This window comes from Syngnathus floridae, chromosome 8, assembly GCF_059516105.1.
Source record: "Syngnathus floridae isolate MCC-2025c chromosome 8, RoL_Sflo_1.0, whole genome shotgun sequence".
Taxonomy (NCBI): domain Eukaryota; kingdom Metazoa; phylum Chordata; class Actinopteri; order Syngnathiformes; family Syngnathidae; genus Syngnathus; species Syngnathus floridae.
Genome location: NC_142420.1, coordinates 4,635,883 through 4,662,788, shown reverse-complemented (window position 1 = coordinate 4,662,788; position 26,906 = coordinate 4,635,883). Strand labels below are relative to the sequence as shown.

At 42.1% G+C, this 26,906-nt stretch overlaps 4 protein-coding genes across 30 annotated transcripts in view; 2 read left to right on the top strand and 2 right to left on the bottom strand.

The window, feature by feature from the left end:
- caska (calcium/calmodulin-dependent serine protein kinase a) overlaps positions 1–2,247 on the top strand; it is a 57,223-nt gene extending 54,976 nt beyond the window's left edge. For 9 of the 20 annotated variants that reach the window (XM_088382867.1, XM_088382868.1, XM_088382860.1 and 6 more), the window contains 6 exons: positions 480–560; positions 630–710; positions 789–991; positions 1,057–1,140; positions 1,302–1,328; positions 1,618–2,247. In XM_088382867.1, coding sequence (XP_088238993.1) covers positions 480–560; positions 630–710; positions 789–991; positions 1,057–1,140; positions 1,302–1,328; positions 1,618–1,794 — 653 coding nt within the window. In that variant the 3' untranslated portion in view covers positions 1,795–2,247. The remainder of the gene's footprint in view (positions 1–479; positions 561–629; positions 711–788; positions 992–1,056; positions 1,141–1,301; positions 1,329–1,617) is intronic. The other 11 variants (XM_088382875.1, XM_088382880.1, XM_088382874.1 and 8 more) reach the window with 3 other exon arrangements.
- Positions 2,248–4,685: 2,438 nt separating this feature from the next.
- Positions 4,686–10,026, bottom strand: nyx (nyctalopin). Of its 2 annotated transcripts, XM_088382384.1 has the most exons (7): positions 9,702–10,026; positions 7,944–8,658; positions 7,778–7,842; positions 7,144–7,433; positions 6,911–7,000; positions 6,696–6,817; positions 4,686–6,168 (listed from the first exon to the last, which is right to left on the bottom strand). In XM_088382384.1, the coding sequence occupies exons 3-7, from the start codon at positions 7,797–7,799 to the stop codon at positions 5,349–5,351; spliced, it is 1,344 nt and encodes a 447-aa protein (XP_088238510.1). In that variant the 5' UTR covers positions 7,800–7,842; positions 7,944–8,658; positions 9,702–10,026; the 3' UTR covers positions 4,686–5,348. The 2 variants fall into 2 exon arrangements, with proteins under 2 accessions (XP_088238510.1, XP_088238509.1); XM_088382383.1 differs by having other exon boundaries at positions 6,696–7,000.
- Positions 10,027–10,175: 149 nt separating this feature from the next.
- Positions 10,176–23,480, bottom strand: ddx3xa (DEAD-box helicase 3 X-linked a). 7 transcript variants are annotated; one of them, XM_088382375.1, is made up of 20 exons: positions 23,113–23,480; positions 22,370–22,421; positions 22,107–22,154; positions 21,642–21,701; positions 18,388–18,498; positions 18,048–18,183; positions 17,759–17,866; positions 17,574–17,673; positions 17,366–17,501; positions 17,182–17,279; positions 17,017–17,115; positions 16,747–16,907; positions 16,518–16,662; positions 16,029–16,173; positions 15,775–15,825; positions 14,840–15,021; positions 14,651–14,768; positions 14,207–14,363; positions 13,684–13,808; positions 10,176–13,094 (listed from the first exon to the last, which is right to left on the bottom strand). In XM_088382375.1, the coding sequence occupies exons 1-20, from the start codon at positions 23,155–23,157 to the stop codon at positions 13,009–13,011; spliced, it is 2,163 nt and encodes a 720-aa protein (XP_088238501.1). In that variant the 5' UTR covers positions 23,158–23,480; the 3' UTR covers positions 10,176–13,008. The 7 variants fall into 7 exon arrangements, with proteins under 7 accessions (XP_088238501.1, XP_088238502.1, XP_088238503.1 ...); XM_088382376.1 differs by having other exon boundaries at positions 13,684–13,805; XM_088382377.1 differs by lacking the exon at positions 15,775–15,825 and having other exon boundaries at positions 23,113–23,479.
- Positions 23,481–24,967: 1,487 nt separating this feature from the next.
- Positions 24,968–26,714, top strand: rpl8 (ribosomal protein L8). Its single transcript, XM_088382201.1, has 6 exons — positions 24,968–25,102; positions 25,542–25,685; positions 25,750–25,891; positions 26,032–26,250; positions 26,328–26,443; positions 26,519–26,714. Exons 2-6 carry the CDS (start codon positions 25,548–25,550, stop codon positions 26,675–26,677), a joined length of 774 nt encoding a protein of 257 aa, XP_088238327.1. The 5' UTR covers positions 24,968–25,102; positions 25,542–25,547; the 3' UTR covers positions 26,678–26,714.
- The last annotated feature ends 192 nt before the right edge of the window (positions 26,715–26,906 follow it).

The following is a 26,906-nucleotide window of genomic DNA, read 5'->3' as shown; positions in this document are numbered from 1 at the left end:
CTTTTGTACGTGTGTGTTTGCGTGCCCCAAGTATTTACTGATGGAAACAAGTCTTGTGGGTATTTTGTTTCATAAAGGAGCGCTCGTGTCACATAGTATGTTAAAAACAGCAGACATGTTCTCCAGTAATCTGGGGAGTTATAAACTTTACTTCCAACCATTGCAATGGAACTAAAATACTATGTAAAGTTTATTTTGAATTGCTATGTATTATATTCATATTTTGCATGTAAAAGTTGGAGCTTGAAATGATAGTTTTTTTCAATTAGGATCTTTTCCAGGTTTGGAAAATGCAGCATTGCATGACATCATCAAATGCATTTAGAAATATTGCCCACTGAAATAAAATAAATATGTGATGTTTGTTTGACCTTGATGTAAGTCAATTTGTTTTGGGAAAACTGTCCCACAATTTTTTTTCTCAACCCTTACACACACTAACGCTTCTTCTGTCGCTCTCTCTTGCCCCACCCCTTCAGTGTTTGACCAATTAGATCTGGTCACCTATGAGGAAGTGGTCAAACTGCCCGCCTTCAAGAGGAAAACGCTCGTTTTGTTAGGTGAGACCTTTTCAAGACTGATGAAAGTGTTTGTGCGTTTTATCCATTGTTAACGGACGTGTTTTCCAGGTGCTCACGGCGTTGGCAGGAGACACATCAAGAACACACTCATCACCAAACACCCCGACAGATTTGCTTATCCCATCCCACGTGAGACACAAACACAAACACTGTATCCTTTGGTGGAAGTGACAGGTATGTTAAACTCTACCTCTATGCTTCCCACAGACACGACAAGACCTCCCAAGAAGGATGAGGAGAACGGCAAGAACTACTACTTTGTGTCGCACGACCAGATGATGCAGGACATCAGCAACAACGAGTACTTGGAGTACGGCAGCCACGAGGACGCCATGTACGGCACGCGCCTTGAGACCATTCGCAAGATCCACCAGCAGGGACTGGTCGCCATCCTGGACGTCGAGCCACAGGTCTGTGTCTGCATTCACTGGGCATGTCAAGAAAACTACTATACAATGTGTGTGCTTTCTGATAGGCACTGAAAGTGCTTCGCACAGCCGAATTTGCCCCATACGTGGTCTTCATCGCAGCACCAACCATAACGCCGGGCATCGACGAGGTAAGTCACACGCGTGCTCACACGCTTATTTGAATTTGCATGTGCAAGTATGAGCATGTCTTACCATTTGCATGCATGCATGCTGGCGTCTGCATGTGTCTGATTGCTGCTGCTTTATCTTTGCAAACAATGCATGCATGTTTCTATGGCGCCCCCTGCAGACGCCCAGGTGGTGTCGCACGCTTCCAGTAAGTACCGTCTAACACCTGCTAGCTATATTACTGTTGTCGTGTGTTGTCTAGTCACGTATGCATGTTTTTACCCTTGCCTGCTACTAAGTCTGACCAAGCGGCTTAGAAAACAACACAAAACCTTGAAATTAATCAAACAAAAATGTAGTTTTTGAAGAAAGAATCAATTTATAATGTTCACAAGAATGATCTCATAGTTTTTGGAGGAATACATAAACCAGTATATCTTAAGAACCTGAGCAAACATGGTGTCATCTGATTTACTTTGGATCCTCCCTCCTCTCAGGATGAGTCTTTGCAGCGTCTTCAGAAGGAGTCTGAGATCCTGCAGAAGACGTACATGCACTATTTTGACCAGACCATCATCAACAACGAGATCGACGACACCATCGGCCACCTGGAGGAGGCCGTGGAGCTGGTGTGCAACAGCAGCCAGTGGGTGCCCGTCTCCTGGGTCTACTAAAGCCAAGTCGCCCACCCAACGCCATCACCATCGTCGCCCCAGACCACCTCACCATCGTCATCGTGGTGTTGTACTACAAAATGAATATTGTCTGTCTGTACTGGCCGGCTAGGACCTTTTTTACTAGGTGTTTCTTTTCAAGAGACAAGTACCCCCCCTGATTGCCAAAGTGGGTGGACCCATCTGACTGGAAAAAAGAAAAAGCACACAAACATGCTTCGGCCCTCGTTATTTATTCATCCCTCTTCCTACTTTCTTTTTTTTTTTTCTTTTTTTTTTTTTTAAATCTTCTCACTCCACTGACGCTGTCTTGAACTTTCTAAATAAATCCCTACATGTGTTGTTATTATTAGGGAAAAGAAAAGACGAATCATGCATGTGGACAATTTTGGTCAGTGTTCCTTGTGTCCCTCTGTAAAGAGATTAAAAAAATAAAGAAAATGTCAAAGATGATAGTAGCATTCCAGCTGTTTGAGATCCTGATGACCTCCTATGCCAGTGCTTCTCAATTATTTTCTGTGATTCCTATTGTGATTCGTTCTTTTTTCAGTTCATATGACTTCAACCAGTAGGTGTCGGTAATGCGCATTGAAGCTGGTGCCACCTCGCCGTAAAACGAAACGAAGAAGAAAATGACGTCACTTCCCCTTCACAAACGAGTTGTGAATTGCATTTCCTGTTTACTAACCGAATGGATCTGTGAGTAAACGAGTCAGTGAGTGACTAAGTGATTGATTTGCATTGAATAAAAACTCTTCAATCTTCCAGGTCATCGCGAAAACGGATCAGTGAGGGAACGAATGCTGACTTTCCCGTTCGCGAACGAGTCAATGGGTCAACTGGCTTCCTTCCCGTGCATCAGCGGATCAGTCAGTGAACGTGTTGCGTCTCCCTCCTGGCGTCAACTATGTAAGCCAGAATGTAGATTTACGATTTGCCAAGGAAAGAAAGAACCACTCACTGCAACGCCACTTCTTTTATGCGCGTTTTCTCCAAGCTAACGGCTAACTTTATTGCGTGAAGGGATGCGCCGTTATGCAACAACGGGGAGACTATGCTTCTCTTTGGGTAATCTTTATTTTTCAACACTTAAAATAACGTGTATGCATATATACGCCTAAATATTGTTATCCAATATATCTACTGCAATTTCACAGATTGCTGGTTTGAAATTTACTTTTATTATTATTTATTTTTTTAATAAACATTAAAACTTGTCTGGTGTTTTATTCCTTGTTTTTATTTTTTTGGGCATGAAAACAAAAATCTGACATCTGCTTTATATGACAATATGTGTGTTTTACGTTGTGTAATATGTGTTGGTGACCCCCAAAATAAAGAGCCAGTAATCAAATACACATTCTTGACACGTCCAAAAAATGCATAAAGGTACACCTGAAAATGGTGGTGTACCTAATGGAGTGTCCGTGTGACGTCACAGATCAACCAGCCAATCAGGAGGTGGGGGTGAGGGCGGGTGTGGCACTTTTCACTTTCAGTTCAGCTTTGGCCATGATTTTTCCCTAATGAAGTGGCCTGTTATTAGATACACATGAAAAAAGTGGCGTACCTAAATTAGTGTCCAAGTGATGTCACAGATCAAATAGCCAATCAGAAAGTGGGGGTGAGAGAGGGTGTGGCACTTTTCACTTAAACCAGGGGTGTCGACCTCCAGTCCTCGAAGGGCCGCGTTCCAACATGTTTTCCAAGTGACCCTCGTTAAGCGCAGGTGCGTGAAAACTTTTAGCCTCTTTCACGGTCAAAAGGAGCTAAAAGTTTTCACGCACCTGCACTTAACGAGGGAATCACTCGGACACTCCATTAGGTACACCGCCATTTTCAAGTGTACCTAATAACAGGCCACTTTATTAGGGAAATATCATGGTCAAAGGTCACAGGTGTCAAGCTCTAGTCCTCAGGGCCGCGTTCCAATATGTTTTCCAAGTGACCCTCGTTAAGCGCAGGTGCGTGAAAACTTTTAGCCTCTTTCACGGTCAAAAAGAGCTAAAAGTTTTCACGCACCTGCACTTAACGAGGGAATCACTCGGACACTCCATTAGGTACACCGCCATTTTCAAGTGTACCTAATAACAGGCCACTTTATTAGGGAAATATCATGGTCAAAGGTCACAGGTGTCAAGCTCTAGTCCTCAGGGCCGCGTTCCAATATGTTTTCCAAGTTACCCTCGTTAAGCGCACCTGCGTGAAAAGTTTTAGCCACTTTCACGTTCAAAAGGAGCTAAAAGTTTTCACGCACCTGCACTTAACGAGGGAATCACTCGGACACTCCATTAGGTACACCGCCATTTTCAGGTGTACCTAATAACAGGCCACTTTATTAGGGAAATATCATGGTCAAAGGTCACAGGTGTGAAGCTCTTGTCCTTTGTTTATTTCCTTGATTACATCATTGTTGGAAATTTATATAAGTATTCCATGTGTCCCGGCTGCCCCAGTGCTCTGGTATGCAGTCACTTACTTCTAATGGCACGCATGTATAAGCGAGCTTTCAGTGATGTAACAACATAAAAACTTGAGGAGCATGTTTTTTAATTACGCTTCTGAATTTTATACATACATTAATTTACATATACACAGCAAATAGAGCTTTTGAAAACTCACTCAAAACACAGATGGTAGTGACCGGAAGAGCTGCTCATTGAAATGGAGAACCGAGGAAGCTCAGTTCAAATTAAATCAAAAGCGTGTTTTATAACAACTTGCATAACAGTCTTCAAAAAAAAACAACACAACAGTACCGCATCGTGTATACAATAGTAGCCCTGTTATTATTCATACTCATAGTTTGTTCTAAAATATCCACTTGTGATATGAATTGAAATTTTTACAAGAATATCTGTGAGCATAAACAAAAGCAGCACACACAATGGTCATAATATTTAAGTTTATTCATAGAGCATCAAAGGAATGTTCATTAGTCTTTTCACATCCTCATTCATACACATATGTCACTGACACTGCTGGGTTGTGTGTTGAGGGATCCCAACCATGCGTGGGGAAAAGGGGGAGGGTCCTTCCATAGGAGGCACAGGCACGTCAACAACTCACAAGCGATAAGAAGATTAATGCTTTTATGCAGCGAGAAAAAAAATGCTAGAAGAGGACATCTGTTTCACGACATCAACCTTTAACTTTGAAACATACAAAAGGAGCACGTGTGCTATGAATATGATTAAAATACCAACTTGTACAACTAAATGTGTACATTTGGATCAACACTAGACTGGAACACCTGCTTCTTGTATGTAATGAGTTCATCTATCAATATCGGTTGCGGTACATGAAGTCATCGTCTCAATCTGCATGTCTGCCATTAGAAAAGCCTTCATATGTTGGTGAATCTCATGTGCAAGAAAACTAACCCTAATCCTATTAATAAAATCAACACCTCATATCGTTAAGATAACTTCTCTTATGAGTTCATCTTGAATATTGTCCATCATGTAAAGATATCAATCAATCAATCAATCAATCAATCAATCAATCAATCAATGTACATCAGTGCATCAGCGGTTAGAAAATATTCCATTCGTTCATGTGCAAGAAAATCCTCTGTTTATCCAGGAGAAAGCAAAGAGGAGCCAAACCACAAGGAAAGAGCCAGCCAGCAACTGCGTTTGACTATGTTGCCCTCTGACCCCTGCAGCGAGCAGTCTGTCTTCAGATTCCGGCAGCGTGCCGTTGCGAGCGCCGTCTGTTCCATTGAGCGCCTCTTCCCGGAGTTCTTGCTGCAGCAGCCTGGAAATTAGGCTGTTGAAGCGGTTCTCTGTAGTGGAGGCCAACTCTGAGGACACCGTGGTCAGGTTCAGTTCGGCGGGGTCAATGCATGTACCGTTCACTTTGGCAAAGACCACCTCGCCCAGATCGAGTCCTGCTACCGACGTCGGTGACGAGCACGGGATGTCTCGCACCAGATTATAGTTCTCCATCCACTCCTTCAGCCATTCCAAAGAGCAGTCACACTCCCAGGGGTTCTTAAAGAGGTAGAGACGACCCAGGAAGAAGATCGGCTGGAACACCGGGAAGGGGAGAGTGGTGAGGTTGTTGCTGTTCAGGTGGAGTGTGATTAGGCTGGTTAGGTTCTCAAAGGTTCCTTCCTCAATGTACACCAGCTGGTTTCTGTCCAGGTACAAGATCTCCAGCTCCACCAGGTCACTGAACCATGTCTTGGAGACGTTGGTCAGCTGGTTCCCACCGAGGTTGAGCATCTTGAGACGACTGAGGCCCTTAAAGGCAAGTCGCGGTAGGTCAGACAACAGGTTGTCGTTGAGGTAGAAGTTCTCCAGCCGCACGAGGTCTTGGAAGGCCTGGTCGTGGATGACATTGATGCGGTTCTCTTGGAGGTTCAAGTATCTGGAATGATAAGATAACAATTGAAGGGAATGTCAGTCAAAGACTTCAAGTACCAAAATATTCAAGCCCCACCAACACAAATATGAGGAATATTGTTACAAAATCAAGACTGGCTGCAAGAAATAAAAGCTACAAAATTAAAAAATATTTAGAAATCAAATTGATTTCCAGAACCAGTTTGCAACAATATTGAGATCTAAATAAATGGTGAAGCAGCATTTAGTTGTAATATTGCACACAAATGGAATAAAGTGTGAAAAGAATTGTTCAATCCCAAGTGTCAATGCTTTAAAATCCGGATAAAGGTCTTTCAAAACATTTAAAATCAGGTTTTCCAACATCTTGTTCTTGCACTGTCTATTCTTTTAGTAATCATTTATTTACTTTTGTCTGCAAAAATATGGAGAATTTTCCTTTCAGGAATCTCTCCACATCCTTGTAAATGTGAGTCTGAATCATCTATTCTATATGTGCCCTGCAAATGACTGACCTTATAGCCAATCTCAGTTACAGTAACAGCAACTTACTTGAGGCTGCCAAGGCCCAGCAGTGAGTTGTAAGCCACCGCCTCAATCTTGCTCTTCTCCAGGTAGATGTGGGTCAAGTTTTCCATACCTCGGATGGCGCCGGGGATCCTGCGGAATTTGTTCTGGAAGCAGAGCAGCTCTTTGAGCGCCGTCTGCTCGATGAAGATCCGGTCCGGGATGTTGAAAAGGTTGCAGTCGGACAGGTCGAGGCGCACCAGCTTCTTGAGGCCTGTGAAGGTCCGGGTGTGAAGGTAGCTGATGTACTCGTTGTGCGCCATTTTCAGTTCCACCAAGTTGGAGAGGCCCTGAGCAACAAACAACAGTGCTGATTGAGAGTAGGCCGAAGACAACATTTAATTGGGGGAGGACCCAAAGAGCAATGAACAGTCAAAAGATTCTGGAGAAGTATGTATTTGTGAGAGCGAGTAGTAATAGTGGTACTTCTGACCTTGAAGGCTCCAGGTGTGATGAAGGAGATGTTGTTATGGTCCAGCGAGAGAGACTTGAGCGATGGCAAGGTACCAAAGGCCCGTTCTGACAGGAACTTGAGTCTGTTCTTGTCCAGGTTGATGGCCGAGGCTTCGCAGGGAAACTCTCTGGGCAGCTCAGCCAGGCTGGAGCGGTCACACAGCACGCTGCAGCTCTTCTCTTGCGTGCAGGTACAGGACTGCGGACAAGCTCGAGCACATGCCCAGCGGGCCAGGGCCGGCGGCGGCAGCAGCAGGCACAGCACAGAGACTGAGGGTGATACCAAATCCAAAATGTTAATAAGTGCATTAATCTATTCCCAACAGGGTAGCACTGTAGTCACCACAATTAGCACCAGTAAACGGAAATTACAAAAGACAATCATGTGACTCACATTTGACTGACAGCTGTCAAAAAGGTGTTGACGTGATGGTGATTAATATTATGAAGTATCTGAGCTGAAATTAGCCGCACCATAATCGCTACTGTCACTACGGGAATTTCACCTCTTAGCTTAAATGTCCTCTTCACTCTCCAACACAATCGGGAAATCTACAACTTGCATGAAAACTCCAACCCACCAATGATTATGTGATCATTTTCTTTGAACTGACCAGTGAAAGCGATGAACGTCATTACTGTCGACTGTCATCTGGGAGATGCCGGGATTAACGCAGCTCTGAAATGACATGGAAGAAAATAAGACAACTGAAATGATCAGCAAAAAACAAGAAAATGTCTGACATCAGGGGGGATATCAAGACATAAAGGAAGTGCTACCTGTAGATCTTTCGTGATGGTCGCATCCATGTGCGGAATAATAACAAAAATAATAAAACGTCGCCATCCAAGCACTCGTTCTTGCATCCGTGCTGTGCATCCCATGTGTGCCTTCAGCTTGCTGGTCCGCTGGCAGCCTCAATGTCAGTTTTCCAGTAAAAGACTTGAGCCTCCTACTCCTGGAATGTGTGTCTGCGCACACACAAACACACAAACACACACACATGGAGCAAAAAGCCATCGCTTAATGGCAGGCAAATCCCCGTGGATGTTCTGATCCATAGAGATGGCAGCAGGATTAACGAAGTAAAGCGAGCGAGGCAGAGCGTTAACTTGGGAACCCATGCGCGCAAACACACACCCACACACGCACCAAGCAAACTAAATATCCCCAAAACGTATTATGGGATGGAAAGGATGGTGCCCACAAAGCTAAAAAGACACCAACGCATGCAGACAAGGGCCTTGAAGTTGAAGAGCTAAAAAGTGCAGCTGTTAAAAGTGGATTAAAGGATGAGCCAAGCGTAGCAGTTATGAGATCTGATGACAATCAATAGTTCAAAATGACGATTGTGTGTGTGTGTGTGTGTACTTGTCTTTTGATATCTGTGTGCCAAATTTTCTTGGACATTTCTCTTGGCAGGACGGTTATCCTGGTCCAAGTGTGAAACCATTTTTTGCAGGCCACATTGCTGTTATTGTTTCCCTTTGACAGCTGTAGACAAAAAGGTTTAGATTTTTATTTTTTATTTTTTAAAGAATGAATGAACGAATTACATTTTTATATTTGTCATGCATACAATAGCATCCAATACAATAACACTAAGCATGGGCTTAAAAGGCACAAAACAATCAAATGACCTGGCACCAGGATCAATATACAACAAAAAAGTATCTTGTCCACACTTTAGAAATAAAATTTGCATTTGTCCATTACATTTAAAGGGCCATTTTATCTTTTTCTTATCTGGACAATAGAACAAATTGTATCAGGGTTATGTTTTAAATATCATACTGAATTTTGTTATTATTATGCATTTATGCCAACTTTCCTTTAACGGACATTTCGGCTGGTCCTCACAGTAACCCAATTGTATCAATAAAAAAAAAAAAGCTTGTAATGTCTGTTAAAGGTGAAGAATGGCGATTTCAGTGCATTCAAGCGCTACGTAATAGCCCTCCCCAACCCTTGAGTTCGAGACCTATGCTTTAACCCTATTGTTGTCTGGCGACACCAAATATTATCCAACCTAATTCAAATGGGTGTTAATGGCAATGCAGGTATGAATGCATATCTGATGAGCATTACATGCCATGTGACCTCTATCCTCCCACTCCACCCTCCCCGTGACACCAATGAAAACTGCCAAAACTGGGGCAGGCAGGGTGTAACAGAAGTGGATGTACTGTCTAACGTGGCATGCTTTTGCTGCCTAAAAAGCTCAAGCAGGTCCAACATTGCCAAGGCAAATGGAGGTCATCAGAGGAGGGTGGGGTTGAGCTTTGCGCCCCACTTTGCTCGAGTGCTTTCCTACAGGAATAAACAAGACAGTAAATGGGACAAGGGCAGAGCAGTATTTATGCCATTTTGTTGACTTTTTTTCTGATAATCCTGGCTTGGTTTGTCACATTCTGTTGTCACCTTGTGTCTGAAATTTGTGATTGCCACCAAAATTCATATGCATATTCCTACACTTATTTGCATCAACCTGTGAAATTATTAAAGACAAGATCAGCGTGACTATTTCAGTTTCTCACCAGCCGTCAATTAGTAGCCAAAGAGCTCCCTCCATGATGCCGGGGAGGTGGTCATCAGCACCTTGTTCTCCGGACCTGCTGAAGCTTTCCGTATCTTGGTGAAAAGAAAACAGACAAATGTGACAGAAAATGCACTTTGGCTACAGGGTGGCTGCTAATTTCTTGCTTTTTTTTCTAGTCAGCCATGGAAAGGTGAATGGTTTTCTTAATGAACAGAAAAATTCTTTATTTTCCTGATCAAAAATAGACAAACAGATAAATTGACCTTTCGTGTCCCTTTAACTCAGCTGCATTTGTTTCACTGATTGTTTCTCTTCGACTACATTTAAGATGGTAAAATTAGAATCATTACAAAATTTCAATTGAATGAGTCTTAAAATGAATTGTGGGATTCGAATTTTAAACAAATTTGAAAAATCAGTGGTCCAAGTGAAATGAACTTTTACAGAAATAAGACCACAGACACAGACGCAATTACAAATGAGATCTTTATAGAATTTCCTCAAAAGAAACAAAGCCCATCCAATCAATACCAATTAGAAAGTTTGCTGCCCCAACTCCCAAAGGCAGGGAGGGAGGGCAGCATTGCTACAGGCAACTCTCCCACCCTCTTACTACTACAGTAAACATGCTGGAGTTTGCTTTCCAGAAACTTTTGCATTCAAACATATTTATTCTGATTAAAATCATACAAATGTGCAGCAGTTATTTCCCAAGCTGCACTTTAGCCTGGTAGCTACTACAGAAAGCAAAGTCTACATCTAAACAGCTCTGGAGTTCTAAATTTGACGGCAGAAACGGGACCGGCAGCGTCCGGGCTCGACATGTTCCACCTCCACAAGAACTGGAGAGCAGTAATATATATATGCAAATACAACAATGACAATAAACCACATGTTCGTTTCTTTTAGGATTGCCATGTGCCAGACATTTACTGGAGAAAAAGTCGGACCAAATCAAGAGTTATTACGCACACAGTAGGAGAATCAGAACACTTCAACGCTACGCTTAGGAAACAGATTTTGCTCTTTGACAGCTTGAGTCCAAACCTTGGCATGTTTTTTTTCTTCAATTCCATTTGCAATTATTTTTGTTTACCTCAGATCAATAGGGAGAATTTGAATAAATCAGATGACTGGCCCCGCAGAGGCCCTGAACACAGATGTGGATTTTATTATCAAGTAGGTATTGAGTACGATGTATCTTGAACATTAAAAAGCTCACACTACCCGGAATATAGAAATTTCACGCATACAGGTGACATTCAACATTCAAGTGCCAGTGTTTTTTCGTTTGTTTTTTTTTGTACTGTCTTTTGGTCAAGTTTTCTGAAACTTTCAAAGAATCACTTTTGAGGCTTACAAAAATAAATATTTGTCAAAAATGCTTAATAAATTACACAAAAACTAGCAGCAAAAGTAGAATCTAGAAATCTGTGCAAATTGCTCAATTCCCAACCCACCAACTGCTAATCCCCCCTGGTCCCAAATAAATCCTGTTTCTTAACATTTTGAACCCAGCCCCATTTGTAAACAAGCTGCGTTTTTTTTTTTTTTTTAATTCTCAAACTCCCCCAAACACTACCAATCTTCACACACACTGTATTTGGAAGCCTAAGGACACATAAGCCAGACATTTTTATAAAACTCTGGATGTGCAATAAAAGAATGTTAGTAAAACTATGGGCACAAGCATGCACGCACGCGTGCACGAGGGTTATCGACGTGGCGAAATCAAGTAGCACCATTCGACGTCGGCTTCTCAACGCGATCAGGTCATCTGCTTTAATTCGCATTAGTTTTATCAAAAGAAAAAAAAAACGTTTTCAAGGCACAACACACCTGATGAGAGAATCCGAGCATCGGGACACTGGCTGATGTGTGACCGTGCAGACAGTACTTTAAATGACCCCCCCTCCCCCCAAAGGAACATGAAACCCTCCCTCATCCAGTGGTTACACCAATGACAACTGCACCCTCTGACTCTTAGCCTCACCTCCTCACTTCCTGGTTGAATTGATAAATAATCTTTTATAACAGGGGTGGGGAACCTTTTTTCCTATCGAGTACTCACTGAACGCAGGAAAAATCTAGTTCTACACTGTTGCCCTGATCGCATGGCCAACCCCTGCTTTAACGCGGTACCCCCCCTTGCAAAACGCAGCTTGAAAAAGAGAAAATTTTTAAGCCTGCGACTCATGTGACCTTTAACCTTGACCAAAAAACATAACACTTGCACATGCAGACAGTCGCAGTGCGAGATGGTCGACGCTGCAATATATGCCCTCCCGATGCGGTGGTCCTTTTAATGCAGCCTACTTTCACCATTTATGCAGGCGTTTTTTGTTTCGATGCAAGCAAATAAAATAACCAAGTCCGATTTTTTTTCTCTACATTTTTGTACATCAAAAAAAACCAAAAGTGAACAACAAAAACACCGCCCACTTTGTGTAGCTAGCGCTCGGTAACATGGTAGCTGCCGTAACACTGTCAAGTCAATTGAAATAAGAAGGAAAACAAAATGGAGTAATAAGTTTGTTGAAACATCAGCCATTGCTGGCACTGAACTGGATGACGCGCATTTTCAGCGGCATGGTTATTTTCCAAGAACAACCATCACCTTGACATTATCATCAAAAGGAGCCAGTTCAGGATAGAGTGAGCAAAAAAAGATATTAAAACGCAGATAATTCAGAGCGGCACAGTGGGCCCGTCAGCTGTTTGGTAGAAAATTTGAGGTTCAAATGGAATCGTGACTCAAAGAGCCACAACACCCTAGTTTTGCCAAGGTTTGATTTCGTATGAGCTTATTTTCTCTTATTTCTAACCTTTCTATGTAACATCAAACTAAACAGTCAAAACTAAAATTTGGGCTCTTGGCCATTTTTTCCATCTGGTGAAATATGAACAGATTTATCCTGTTTCAATTCCAAAAGGCAGAGAACATGAATACACAAGTGATCCTCCGGTTGTTGGTTTGGCAATTTTGGGGGTTGAGGGATTTCTTGTCCCCCAAAATGCTTCTTCAAATAGTGACTGTGCATTAAGTCAGAGTCCATGCTCACACTCAGAGGTGCGCTCGCCACTGCAGTACACATGCACGCGTACACGTGCTGCTGCCGACTTTCCTTAGCGTCACGCTGCGCTCGTGCGATCGTTTTGAGAAGAGCGCCTGGCCGAGAACCAGGCTGGCTAATGTACTGTGTGTCAGTGAAGCTACACAGGGAGGGTGGTTAGGGTCTGGCGTTTTTTCTTTTTAAACATGTGGTTTTCCATCAGGGTGGCATGGCAACCTACTCCTCTGGCGACTAGTTGCCCCACCAGTCCACACTTCCTGAGTGGCTGTAGTTTCCTCCGTAGCCGTCGTTGCCGTAGAAGTTGCCTCCGAAGCCACCTGAGGATGCAACACCAAATTTGGATCGGCTTCAGCTGCTAATGCACAGGTGGCGACCAACAGGTAGCCTCTTTTTTTGTTTTTTTAAAGTAGCACAATTTGGTATAAATGGTAAGTAACTGTTGTAAGACTAGGATGCTAATTTGCGGGTTTGAGACCTTTAACACGAACAATGTTGTCTGGGTCAGCAAATTTAGTGCATGTTTTTCACAAACTGCAATGGATTATTCATAAGTTCTATTCTTATTCTGCTTTTGTAAAAACACCCTACAATTGCAGGCTTTCCACAATTTCTTTGTTGTAACACTTCCACAACTTCTAGTAAGTTCTAAATTTGTAAACGCACAGCTGTAAAACTACCGTAGAATTAATTGTTGATTGCTTTTTGTAAATTAATGTCTCAAGTTTTTGAATTAATACTAAGTTTAAACTAAAATATATTTCATTCGTTTCATTATTGTTATTTGGAGATTTCCTCACTGGAGAAATGTTTTCGGACAACAAAATATGGTTTTCTGCTGTGCATAGCGTGAATATAAGAAAAACGCCTACTCTAAACAAAAATGTACTGATCAGGCACATGACTAACCTCCGCCGAAGCCACGGTTCCCTCCGTGTCCGCCAGAGGGTCGGCCAGCGCGGTTGCCACCAAAGCCTCCAGATCCCCCTGGTGTCTGTCGATAGTCCCGGGCACCAAAGCCACCGGAAAACCTGCTAAGACATTGGAGGTTGTCACGACACCAACATTTTGACTTTGATTATATACGATATTTGTTAAGTACATCGATATTGGACCCCAAACAACATAATCTAATAAATCAGTAAAAGTTGCATAAACAAAACTGAACAAAAATATGCTCCATCAGAAAATTAACATTTACAACTTACACTTGATAACATTAGCAAACAACTATTGAAGACCAAAAATATGCCTGATGTTTACCGTCATGCAGTATTGAGCAGGTGATGACCATTTTCATGGCCAAATATGCAGCTTGGACACATTTTATTGAGCAGCCCTAACATACACGAATGGACATCATTTCCAGCTTATGACGTGATAGCCTTTGTGGGGATTGCCATTGCGCTACTGTCAGATCTGTGCAAGTTACCTCTTGGAGCGACCACCACGACTACTGCTCTTGTGCTGGTGCTCATAGGCCAGGCTTTCAAGCCAGGTGGGGACCTCCTGTTTGGCCTCCACTAAAATGTCCAGCAAGTCTTTGGTTATGTTGCTGTTTTTGTCGTTAAAGAACGACGTGGCCAGACCTGTGCGTGAACAAGCCAACACAAATATTAAGGAACTTGCAACATTGGTGAGCAAATAAAGAGACAAATGTGCGTGGATACTATGGTTAGAACTAAAAAGCATTCATTAAAAATGGTTACATGGAATTTCATTATCAATTTGTTGCGTCATGCTATTGTGTTAGTCAACCACTGTATCGCATGATGCACTCTGCCTTAAAAACTACAAAAAGGGGGCGGTAGATGCTGAGATGTTGAAATGAGTTAAACATTTTTTTAAATAAAACATCATTGGAAAAAATTCATACCAAGGTTGCCCACACGTCCCGTACGGCCAATGCGGTGAACGTATTCTTCAATGTCACTGGGCAGGTCAAAGTTAATGACGTGCTTCACGTTAGAGATGTCCAGACCTCTCGCAGCCACCTAGCAAACCAAAACCAACATTATATGTCATCTACTTCACATTGAGCATAACTTTTTTTTTTATTACTCACAGCCGTTGCCACCAAGATTGGGCAGCGCCCTGAGCGGAATTGGTGAAGAGCTTCTTCACGGTCTCTCTGAGACCGGTCACCGTGGATGCTGGTGCAGGCATAGCCTTCACGATACAGGAAGTCCTCCAAAGCATCTGCACCTTTCTTGGTCTCCACAAACACAAGAGTCAGTGAGTCTTTGCCTGTAAAAACAGAAAAAGAAAATGATGTAGGGCATTCATAATTGGTGCATTTCTGCCTAGAATGGACGATAAGTAGAACTAGTTCTTGATCAGGGGTGAGCAACTCTGGTGTCCAAAAGTCACTTTCCACCATGTTTAAGATGTCTGCGTCCTTCAACACACCAGATTCAAATCATCAGCATCATTATCAGGCTTCTAAAGTTGATCATTTCAATCAGATGTATCAGGAAAGACATGTAGAAATGCAGCCAGAGAACTGGTGTTGCCCACCACTGTTCTAGGTCATGACAAAAGGTAACCAAAATAAATTAAAATTTATAAAAGGGATTGAAGTAGCTTCACACAGGACTATCATTAATTTTCATTTAATTGAGTTAAAAAAAAAAAGGTACTGAAGATGGGCAAAATCTTGAAATACACTTATAATGTAGAGTGTTTAATGGATAGGAAAGGCCATTCCACATCACATTAACAGCCAACTGCTGCAGAAGGGAGGACAAAAATCCTGAGCTCAACCTTGTCATTCCTCAAACATGAGCACATTTTAATTAACAGGACCATGTCAGCCACAACGAATGGCAGGAAACATCGAGCCATTTTAAACGGTTGACATCCACACTTTGGAGATGAAAACTGAGCGGCATGTTGACTAGGGAGTGAAGGGGCAAATCAAATTTAAAAAAGGGGGGAAAGGGGGCAGGGGCAAGGGGGTGACTGTGGGATGTGATGTTTCTTTTTTGTATTCACACTCACCTGGCTTTTCTGGGGCATCTGTCCCATTTTCCTGAATCTCATTGGGAATAACTAAGATAAAAATAAACCAGGCCAGAGTGTAAGCCTGTGTGGTACATAGCATTCACATTTTATGCAGACTGCCTACTAAACACAGAATGCATTCTACTAAAGCTCTTTAGCTAGGCATGGGGGCACCACAAGGAAAACGCTTCATGAAGAGGGGGTTTTGTTTTTATAATAAAAAAAAAAAAAAAAAAAAAAAGGGTCATTACCTGTGGCATTGAGAAGGTCCAAGAGGAAGGACCTCTTGTCGGTCTCCTCCACCCAGACCACCTTCTGGGTGATGTTTTCTGAAGTGGACCCGACGCGGCCGACCGCAAGGAAAATGTAGTCTTCAAGGAAATCACGCGCCAGGATCTACACAAAACATACTCCCCAATTAGTAAGACTAGAAATCATATGAGTTTTTGCACAACACTGCAATGTGAATCAAGTTCTGTTTGTCAAAGACCCCTGAATACACCCGTGTTCGCAGCAGACAGATGACACGATAAATATTCTGCTTTCCTTGAGCGTTCTTTGTCTATTGACACTAAAATGAGTTTATAGCGCTGTGAAATGTTACAGCTCATCGGTATTTTGTTTTGCAGCAACACCGATTGTTAGCTGGAGAGCTAACATGGCTCAATATGATGTGGAAGTAAACGTTTATTTTCCCAATAATCATCTGGCACAATGGGATAGTATCTTTATACAGAGACCTGGATTTCCTTGGGGAAGGTGGCGCTAAACATCATGGTCTGCCGGACACCTTTAGGTGGCATGGTGTCTTGCTCCACAATGCGTCTTATCTGTGGCTCAAAGCCCATGTCCAACATGCGGTCAGCCTCATCCAGCACCAAGTAGCTATACATTTAAAAAAATAAACATTAAACAAATCTTATCCCAGGAGTTCTCGGAGCTTTAAGTTCACCATGGGGTTATACTGACTTGCAGTAGTCAAGACCGATCTTGCCCCTCTCCATCATGTCCACTAGGCGGCCTGGTGTGGCAACCAACAAGTGGCAGCCTCTCTCCAACTCCCTGATCTGCTGGCCAATGTCGGCGCCGCCGTATACCACACATGGGCGCACGCGTGAGCGATAAGCAAACTGGAGCGGGACACAAACACATTATTATTATTAATACTATTTAAAGCTGCACTGTGCACAATGTATTATATTTCTGATGATGGCAGCAAGGCTGTGCATACAAGCTCACCTTTCTGGCCTCATCATAGATTTGAAGTGCCAGCTCTCTGGTAGGAGCAAGGACGAGGGAGATCGGGTACTGCTTACGACGCCCATATCTTCCATTTTCCTATTAGAGTCATACATAGGTCATGAGACTGAATGCATTGTTTAAAGCATTTTCTACACAGGTTACCTGTCCATTATTCTTGGCAGCCTGCAGGGCATCTCCTGGTCCTAGTGTGTAGATCTGACTTAACACGGGCAGGAGGAAAGCAGCAGTCTTTCCAGATCCTAAAATAAACCATAAAGCAAAATATATTTTAAAAACAAAAACAATTGAATGATTCAGTCTTCTCTATCTGTTAAACAAATCTTACCAGTCTGGGCACAGGCCATGAGGTCTCTCTTGGACTTTATAATAGGAATGGCATGCTTCTGGACTGGAGTGGGACGTGTGTAGCGAGTCAGGGCGACGTTGCCCATGATGATCTCCCCCATGTCCACATCATGGAACTACAACAATTCAGTCAAGTCAGTTAGGAAAAAACATTAGCAGAGCCACACAACTGCTGGCGAAAAACTCACGCTTTCAATGTGAGGTGGGCAGTTGCTTCCAGTGGCCTCCACGGGAATATCATCATACTTCTCAAAGTTAATCCCCGTGTTGCTGCCAGAGAAGAGCTCACTAGAAAAGGACAGAAGGTTGTGTTTAGAAGAGCACAAAAACCTGACGGCAGGCCATTGGATATTTCAATATATGAGTGGCTTACAGTTCTAGGCGCTCATTCGGAGCAGTAGGCTTGGACCAATCCTCCTCTCTGCCAGATTCCTCTGCCCAACGGCTGTTTCCTCCGCCAGAAAAGCCGCCACGTTCATACCTTAACACACAAACACTTAAATACTACGCCACAAACAACTTTGCAATCAAATACAAAGAAAATAAAGCAAGGTTGTTTAAATATAGCAAATTGCACAGTGGGCAAGATTAGTTTCAACAATAAATTACCCTATAAAAAGACCCAACGGACAGTAAGTGTAAGAAGCAAGTAAGAGTCTCACCTTCCCCTTGAGCCTGCTCCACGGTCATTAAAGAAGGCAGACTTTGACCTGTCATTACGTCCCCCAAAGCTGTTGAAGGCGTTGTCTCTGCCTTGTCCACTCCAGTTGCCATCCTTGTTCTCATAACCACCGAATCCTAGAAGGGAGCAGAAAAGAATCCATCAACAAAAACATTTCCTGTAAATTTGGATTTAGGCCAGTAGGTGGCATTCATTCATGTATCTCTTAATAGTTTTTTTTGTGTGTGTGTGTGTGGGGGGGGGGTCAATGTAGGCCTGATTTTGCGCAAGTCGATAAGCAGCATGACAGCGAGACATTTGCTAAACCAAGTGTCATTCACCTCGATCATGGCGAGGGGGTCCACGCCCTCCAAATCCGCCACCGTTTGAGCGGTTGTCGTGGTATCCGTTCACAAATCCATTGCTGCGCCCACCATCCCATCCAGAGGAATCTTGGGTAGAACAAATTTTCAAAAGGATTAGTCTTGCTAAGAACCTACTAGAATGTTGCATATTACTTTTAGTTTGCAAAGAACAATCAGCCCATTTATAAGTTTAACATTCAAAGACTGAAGGATACCAGCAAGTACTCAAAATACTGGCAGAATTTCACAGAAGTTAAATTTTAGCAGAGCAAAAAGCCAAGCATTGTCTTGAGGTCCTGACAAAATATGGTATGTTTCAGACACCCCTTTGATTCCAGCTGAAAACACTAAGACCCCCCTCCCTTTCTTGGTTTTGTATACAGAACACAGATGTGGTGTGAAGGGACAGTCAACTTGGCATTGTTCCCTCTTTAAAGGCACTGTCAGAGCAGTAACTGAGACGGAATATTTCAACTCTGCACAGTATTTCCGCAAAGCCAGGATGGAGGTTTTACATCTGCCAATCACTGTTGTGCTGGTTAAATGACAAAGCCCGTAAATGTATTGAATTGCTCAACAAATAATCCAACCAATACCAACGCTATAATGAGAAGTGAAATCTTTGTTAGTCTGGTACCACATGGAGAATTTTTTTTTTTTTTTTGCATGACCATTTCAGATGCTTAGAGCCATGCAAAATATTTTATAAATCAGCAATTTTTCCAGTATTTACATTGACCAAATATTGTCCTAACATGAGTTACGTTAATCATCCCACCCCTAGTGTTCATGTCATGTCTCTTAATTGCAACAATCTTTGCTCCTCCAAAAATTGAAGGCGACCCAGAAGATGTTTTCACGCCGCCATATTAAGGACCGTCTTAATATATATACACGTCAAGGAGGACTAAGCAAAAATTGAAATTCTTTTGATTTTTACCGTTCCGGTACCTGTATCATGACACTTTATACAGGTATGGTAAGTCTGAATTTTCAAAAAGCAAACTTGAGAACATGGAAATTTCCACAAGACAGAACAAATTACGCTAATTACTTTTCATGAATGCAGAACATGTAATTACAGTATTTCGTCATACTATGCCTAGGCACGGGACGATAACCAGTTTGACAATTTACAGCAGTTTTGAAAAGTTTCATTACCACTATTACAGTTTGTTAGGGGTTATGGGCTGTTCTTTTCTTTTTTTTTGGGAGAGGATTTCTAAGCAGCACGCTATCGAAGTCTGAAGCGGTAAAAAAAAAAAAAGGAGCACACCGAGAAAAATAGAAAACAGCAGCTTTAGCCTGGACAGATGCAAAAAATTCGTGTTGCTGCTGTCGCAATTATATAACGCAGAACACTGCACATGCTGGACACCCATCGTTGTTGCTACTAGAATCTGTCAGATGTGATAGAGATAGCATTGTCCTTAAAAAATATATTACAGTACACTATATTTTTAAAGTGTACTTGAGTAGGTGACGGCATGATATTTTGCTCAGTTATCATAAGGTGAGCATGTAATATCAGCCCATTCCTAACAATGTCACGTCATCTGTGTTTGCTTTACAATTTTTTTCCCAACCAGACCATCTTTCGCCCCACGCCCTATGTACTCTAGTAAATTGCATTCAGTGGAACCTCACTTGACAAGTCGGTTTAGTCACCATATAAAGACGCAACTCCTCAACAGTAATATTAATACATAGTATAACATATACTATCATAATATGATTTCTTTGGCTCCGTGGTTTTCTTTTGGAGGGGCATACCACTGATGGCAAAGTCTTGATTGCGGCAAAGGAGGGACAAAAATAAGGCTTTAGATGTATTAGTTAAGTAAATTAAAAAAAGAAAAAATAGCCACAAGTGATGTGGCAATGCAATTATTTATTAAAAAGCATCAAACATATTTCTGTGATTTTAGCTGTAAAAGCTAAGACACCCCTAACTCGAGTCAGTAAGGCATGTCAGGGTGTACCACAAGCGTTTCGCCAGTCTCAGCTGTAGGCATGGTAAAGGGCACCCCCTTGAGAGGCCAGTCTTGGGTAACGTGAGCAAAGGTAGGGAACCAGGCTATAAAAAGACTCACATGGAGTAACCGACTCATGCGATACGAGAGTGTGAGGACACGACTCAGCACTAATAGTTACCAATCTCGGGGTCATTCCATTCTCATGTTGAGGAGTTAATTCTTTAGGTCCCCTGACTCTCTGCCTGCCGTGGCGTTGGGGGAACTCAGAAACATTGCATGTGACATCAATTCATTTTTTCATTAATGTTTTGTAATACACGCAATTCACTTTGTGTAGATTTTCAACCACAGTCCGATTAAAAATGTGGTTTTAAAACACGCATTTGACTGTTTTGGAACCTACCAAGAGAGAGTGAAGTGTTGTGGGTGTCGTTACTTTGGCTTACCGGAGGTTACAATGTACATTTGCTACAATGGTGAGCAACATTTTGTAATTCAAGAGGGAAGATTTTGACAACCTACACGTTTGAGCTGATCAGGATTGTGAGCCGGTCAGTGAAAGTAAAAGTGGTGACTCTCAAGGCCATGGAGAAACATGAAATTTTAGTTGACAATAGAACAGGTGATGGTTACTCATGAGTATGTCCAGCTGCTCAGTATCAATTCATACAAAAAGCAGCCTTAAATTTAAACAATGATCTAACGGTAGAACAATTTTCGAAACAAACTAAGTGGTGAAGAAGTTATCTTTGATTTCTAAACAAACTTTAAACGGTGAAGTTATCTTTGGCCATATTTTTAACTTGATTGACATAAGTATTACAATTCAATTGCATTCACACTTTTACAAAGTTGATGCCAATGCATATTGCATATTCCTGAAAGCATAATGGCTAGAGACTAGCATGAAAATGATCAGGGGTGGTATAAAAAGACTAGTTGACTATTGTAGTGTACAAAATGGGGAGTGGTTTTACTTTAATACCATGAAATGTAATAAGTAATAATTTACAAAAAAAATTGAGCATCACAGATTACATGATTGCCTGGTCAAGATTGAAGTGTTTCATATTTGACTGCAAGCATGCCAGGAGCATAGCACATCATTTGAACCCATGGTTAAATAATGAAGTAAAGAGCACCCATCTTAATCTAACCTTGGCCCACCCCTCTTCAAACCGGCTTTGCTACGGCTACTTCATGCATGTGGATATGCAAATTTGCCCTCAGCAAAAGCAGACAGAAGGGACTTACAGAGATTTACTGGTGCCACTGAATAACCACACTGTCTAGCAGCGGAATACGCATTTCCTGCTGTGGAATAAAAGCACAGTAAAAAAAATAGATAAAAATCAAGCGTGTTACAAACGATTTCAAAGATGTATTAAAGTGTAAACTGCCTGGCACACTACCTGTCATTAGAGCTATCATTGGAGCTGGGGACTTTTGTGCAAATGAGCATCTATGCCCCGAAAATAATTAGGTGCCAATTAGTTTGATGCCTCATTAGCCCAACTATAAACAACATCAAATGATCGAGTGGTTACTTGTTAACAAAATATACTACCGTAGCAGAATAACAGATTGTCTGGGCAATATGTAGCCTCATTGTTTTTACTGTTATTTGGCCTCCCTCCATCATGATCTCAGACCTTGAAACAAAAGGACCCAAATGGGGTGGTGATGGGGTTTGTAGGGTACATTAAAAAAAGAACTCACCATTTTTGGGACCATCTTTGTTCCTCAAGTGAGGTGGAATGTAACGTCCTGAAAAAAAGAGGAGTACGAGAGCCTATTTCAGAATTTTAAAAGTAACTAGCATTTAACAGAAAGGACACCATGCCACGAGACTGATGCATCGAGTAGATAGGCGTACAAATTCAGACAAAGGGGATCACAGTGTACCCCACCGCTCACTTCCTTCAAATGTGAATCACCCTTTTAGCTGCACTTAAAACCTCACAATTTAATCAAATACTTACTGCCTGTTCCTCCACCTTGTCCCTCAACAGAGTTCAAGTCTAGGGCAGCAAGCTACAAAAAAAAAAACAGAAGTATGAGATTACATTATACTTTACGTTAACACTACTGAACGTTAAATTGTTTATAGAATAGCAGACACAATTGGCATTGATTTAATTTTACGTTCAGCTTGAGACGCTGCGATATCATGTGCGTCCGGTGTTGTCTGGGGACGTCAATCGATATCAGGAAACGCTATAAACTTTTAAAAATAACGTTACGTTCGTCCGAAAAAGTGTATCGCGACCATTCAACCCAGGATGCGTGAATGTTAGTCTTAAGTCTGGCCGGTGTGTGCTTTGAAGACCCGTAGCGAACGGTTCTCATTTTTTTTTTCTTCTGCGCCACGTTTCAGGTTGAGAAGGCCCAATGTTAGCTAACCTGCTGTACCGGCCGGTAAATTGTTTTTATATAACCCGAAACGGCAGGCAGACGCTTGACAGTTAGCGTATGCTGTTCATGTTTTAAAAGCCAACGTGGTTGGTTAAAAAACAATAGTGGTCACGGGAAATAATGGCCTCGGCGGGTTGTTACGAGGCATCCGCCATCACAACCTTTCCTAACAAGCGAAATCATCGCCTCCATTTTGCTAGTCGCCATGTTAGCTTTAGCTATCAACGAGGCTCGACATCAAACGCGCTTAACGGCAAACCGCGACATTTTAACAAGAGGGTCGGAAGTAGGCATCAGAAAAAAGACTTACCTGCTGATCTAGACCGTGTGGATTATCAACGACCACATGACTCATAACTAGAGAGTAGTAGGGGATTATTTTCTGAGGAGAAAGGATTTTTTTTCTTTGTTAGCGCGACCGGGCTACACTGCAACTTTGTTTCCTCGTCTGTTTGGACAAAGTTAAAGCAGAGATAGTTTAAAGGGCTGACGAAACAAAAAAAAAAGACGTTCACTTAAAAATCAATAAAACGCCGACACTTATGTTTATTCTAAAGTTTCGAAAATAAGCGGTCGCTGTTGCTGCTGCCGGCGGGATTGACCGTGGTGGAATGAGACGCTAGTCGGTCAGGTAACGCGAGATATCACCACTATTGACTGCCTGGAGAGGACCGGAAATATCGTGAGACTCTCTTGACGTCTCGTGGGTGGAAATGCACGGTTGTGTAATTGGATCAAAATGAATCATCGGCGTTCCGGTGTCATTATGTGTCATGGGGAAAAAAAAAAACATTGTAGTGCAAAATATTAATCATGTTTTTTAAAAACAGATCGCTTATTTTATTAATGACAATCTAGGCCTGCATAGTTTTAGCCAAAATGACAATCACATTTTTAAAATGAGTTTACAGACAATTGTTTGTCACCACTTTTCATCACGTTAGGAAAAAAATATTTCTTCTGTAGTAGTTATCAACAACAAATATGTAAGCAGTTTTCAATTCAACATAATACATTAAATTAAGTTGCTCATATTTTTAGAATAACTAATAAATACAAATAACCTTTACAAACACATGTGGTATTTGTAGTGGATTCAACTGGATATGGGCTGAAAATAATTTGCAAAACATTGTATTTTACTTCACTTTAATATTAATGTTAAACGATGGCACAGCTTCATGCTTTTATTGTTTTTTTATATTAATGGTTTCTATATCTGTGAAGTGACAGGGGTTGTATCAAGTCAGGTAAATCCCTACTGACGGCCTGGGTACCAAATGCATCACCCACCATATTTTACATCGTCTATTAGATGCTTTATTTATTACAGTTTGAGAAATTATTAATATAGAGAAATAAATGATCACAGACCACCACAATGTAGCCCACTAATTGCTTAATAATATGATGTCCCTTTAAATGAAGTAGAATTAGTCAAATATTAGCTGTCCACCAAATCTGTTCCGAGGGCGATCATGTGGCATCTGTGACTGACTGACTCTTATTTATTTCCTTTTAAATGTCCTTTGAATAAGGTTCGGGCAAGAGTGGTGCATTAGCACAACCAAAAGAACCCCGCCGACACCTCATTCTTCTCCTCGTCTTTCTACTCTGGAGCTTGGTCTTTTTGCATCTAGTGTCTTTGTTTAGCCACGTCAATGGCAGGGGAGGGCCATTAGTTAATTCAATAAGGCAGTGGTTATTATGCCAAAGGTCAATTCTAGACAGAGAATGCCCATTATTTAAATTCTGTAGACAAATAAAACCACAAGGATATTATAGAGGTATTGGGCTTCCATATTGACGGGTTAGTAATGATCATTAGAGAAGTTACCATCAAGCTGAAGAAGGAGTGCGGGCCTTTTTAGCCATTCAACATCTGGACAGCCCAAATAGAATAAAACTGGTGGTTGATGAGGGAAAAAGTCACGCATTTCCAGGGGGCTTTGAATAAATTCTGGTTAACTTGTCAATGTAGATTCTTGTAATAATTTTGGCAAGTTACTTTTGTTATCCATCCATCCGTCCATAAAGCTGCCTTGCCTTTCTGTAGTGCCATAATACATTTAAAATTCGCACAGCACAGGTATTCACGTAATTATTCCACACCTATTAAACATATTAATGATTTTAATAGAAAAGTATTTCGCTTCTAAACGACCCCAAAATGCCCCACTATAACTATTGGTGGCAATTGCTCAACATGACTACATTTCCCACAAGCCTCATGGGCGAGTTCTCCGGAAGAAAATCTTGACTTGTGCCTACCGCTTCCTCTTTCCGTCAACGGAGTTTAGGTAGGACAACTTTTGCATCATTGTGATCCTTGAATCTGCTGCAAATCATGATTTAACTCAGTCATCCATAATAAATGGACATTTAGGAAGATGCCAAACACGTTAGCGTACGGGATATAGTGATTATTTTGTAAATATAACCCTGAAAATTGTTACTTTCAATAGATGTGAGTGGCCAAGCGGCGCAATGGCGTAATTTTAGTATGAGCAAGCTAAGTTGCTTGACACCGCGTCAACAGATGCATTTACCCAATAATAATTTAGAAAATGTCAAATTTCTTCTAAAGTCGCAGATTTATTGTCCAGCTATTGATTTTCAGTAGTGTAATAAGTCGAAAGCATGGTGTATACGAAAAGACCGGCAGCTAGCTTGCTAACTTGCGTTAGCAGTAAATCAATACGATCCTATTTCTAATGTTTTTCTTAACTTGCTTTCCAGTTCACAATGGGACGTGTGATCAGGGGACAGAGAAAAGGAGCGGGTTCCGTATTTAAAGCCCACGTCAAGCACAGGAAAGGCGCTGCTAAACTCCGCCACATTGATTTCGCTGAACGTCATGGCTACATCAAGGGAATCGTCAAGGTACGTCCGTCAATCCTTTTTTTGGGTGGGCGATTTCTGAAGTGAGGATGCCGGTCCCTCCCAGGATATCATCCACGATCCCGGCCGTGGTGCCCCCCTGGCCAAAGTGGCATTCCGTGACCCTTACCGCTTCAAGAAGAGGACAGAGCTCTTCATCGCTGCTGAGGGCATTCACACCGGACAGTTCATCTACTGTGGGAAGAAGGGTAAGAGGAACTTTTCACATTGACATTTGAAAAAGAAAGATGGCGTGTGAAGTTGTTGAGGTGACCCACACAGCAACAGTTGAAGCTATGTTATGCAATCTGGTGTCTACATTGAAACTATTTTGTGTTCCGCCTTTTAGCCCAGCTGAACATTGGCAACGTCCTTCCTGTGGGCACCATGCCCGAAGGCACCATCATCTGCTGCGTGGAGGAGAAGCCCGGCGACAGAGGCAAGCTGGCGCGTGCTTCCGGAAACTACGCCACCGTCATCTCGCACAACCCGGAGACCAAGAAATCCAGAGTTAAACTGCCATCTGGTTCAAAGAAGGTCATCTCCTCGGCTAACAGAGCCGTCGTCGGTGAGTATTGGCTGACGTGGCTCGTCGTGACCATCTTTGTAGTTGTTAGATAATTATTTAATTTTTCATTTGTCCAGGTGTGGTTGCTGGTGGTGGTCGTATTGACAAGCCCATCCTGAAGGCGGGTCGCGCCTACCACAAGTACAAGGCCAAGAGGAATTGCTGGCCTCGTGTCCGTGGTGTGGCCATGAACGTAAGTGTCCTCGCACTGGCGCCTGCTGTGATGCTTCCTTTCATACATGCGCTCATTTTACACTTCTACACTCAGCCTGTCGAGCATCCCTTCGGAGGTGGTAACCATCAGCATATCGGCAAGCCCTCCACCATCAGGAGAGACGCCCCTGCCGGTCGCAAGGTCGGTCTCATTGCTGCCCGTCGTACTGGCAGGCTGCGTGGAACAAAGACCGTCCAGGAGAAGGAGAACTGAGTTTATTCTAAATAAAACAAAAAAATGTTCCAAAGTATCATTGTTTCATGATTTTTTTTAATTTTTATTTGCCAGTTTGTGTTCAAACACGTTGTAGTTGCCAAATAGAGAGTCCTATAAAATGCTTGGGGCAAATGAAAGAATGATTAAATTAAATGATGGTTTACAAAACACAACCAAATGTTCAAAGTTGTGATCATTTGAAGAAAATGCCTAATGCTTTTGGATA

What these genes read in the sequence shown, in the direction of transcription:
- nyx (XM_088382383.1), bottom strand. Translation starts at nt 7,799, where the DNA reads ATGACGTTCATCGCTTTCACTG. An exon ending in GACGTTCATCGCTTTCACTG is followed by an intron (nt 7,434 to 7,777) that starts GTCAGTTCAAAG and finishes TATCACCCTCAG; the next exon opens with TCTCTGTGCTGTGCCTGCTG. An exon ending in TCACACCTGGAGCCTTCAAG is followed by an intron (nt 7,001 to 7,143) that starts GTCAGAAGTACC and finishes TTTGTTGCTCAG; the next exon opens with GGCCTCTCCAACTTGGTGGA.
- ddx3xa (XM_088382375.1), bottom strand. Translation starts at nt 23,157, where the DNA reads ATGAGTCATGTGGTCGTTGATAATCCACACGGTCTAGATCAGCAG. An exon ending in CACACGGTCTAGATCAGCAG is followed by an intron (nt 22,422 to 23,112) that starts GTAAGTCTTTTT and finishes TTTTTTTTGTAG; the next exon opens with CTTGCTGCCCTAGACTTGAA. An exon ending in CTGCCAAGAATAATGGACAG is followed by an intron (nt 17,116 to 17,181) that starts GTAACCTGTGTA and finishes TGACTCTAATAG; the next exon opens with GAAAATGGAAGATATGGGCG.
- rpl8 (XM_088382201.1), top strand. Translation starts at nt 25,548, where the DNA reads ATGGGACGTGTGATCAGGGGACAGAGAAAAGGAGCGGGTTCCGTATTT. An exon ending in ACATCAAGGGAATCGTCAAG is followed by an intron (nt 25,686 to 25,749) that starts GTACGTCCGTCA and finishes GGTCCCTCCCAG; the next exon opens with GATATCATCCACGATCCCGG. An exon ending in GGCTAACAGAGCCGTCGTCG is followed by an intron (nt 26,251 to 26,327) that starts GTGAGTATTGGC and finishes TCATTTGTCCAG; the next exon opens with GTGTGGTTGCTGGTGGTGGT.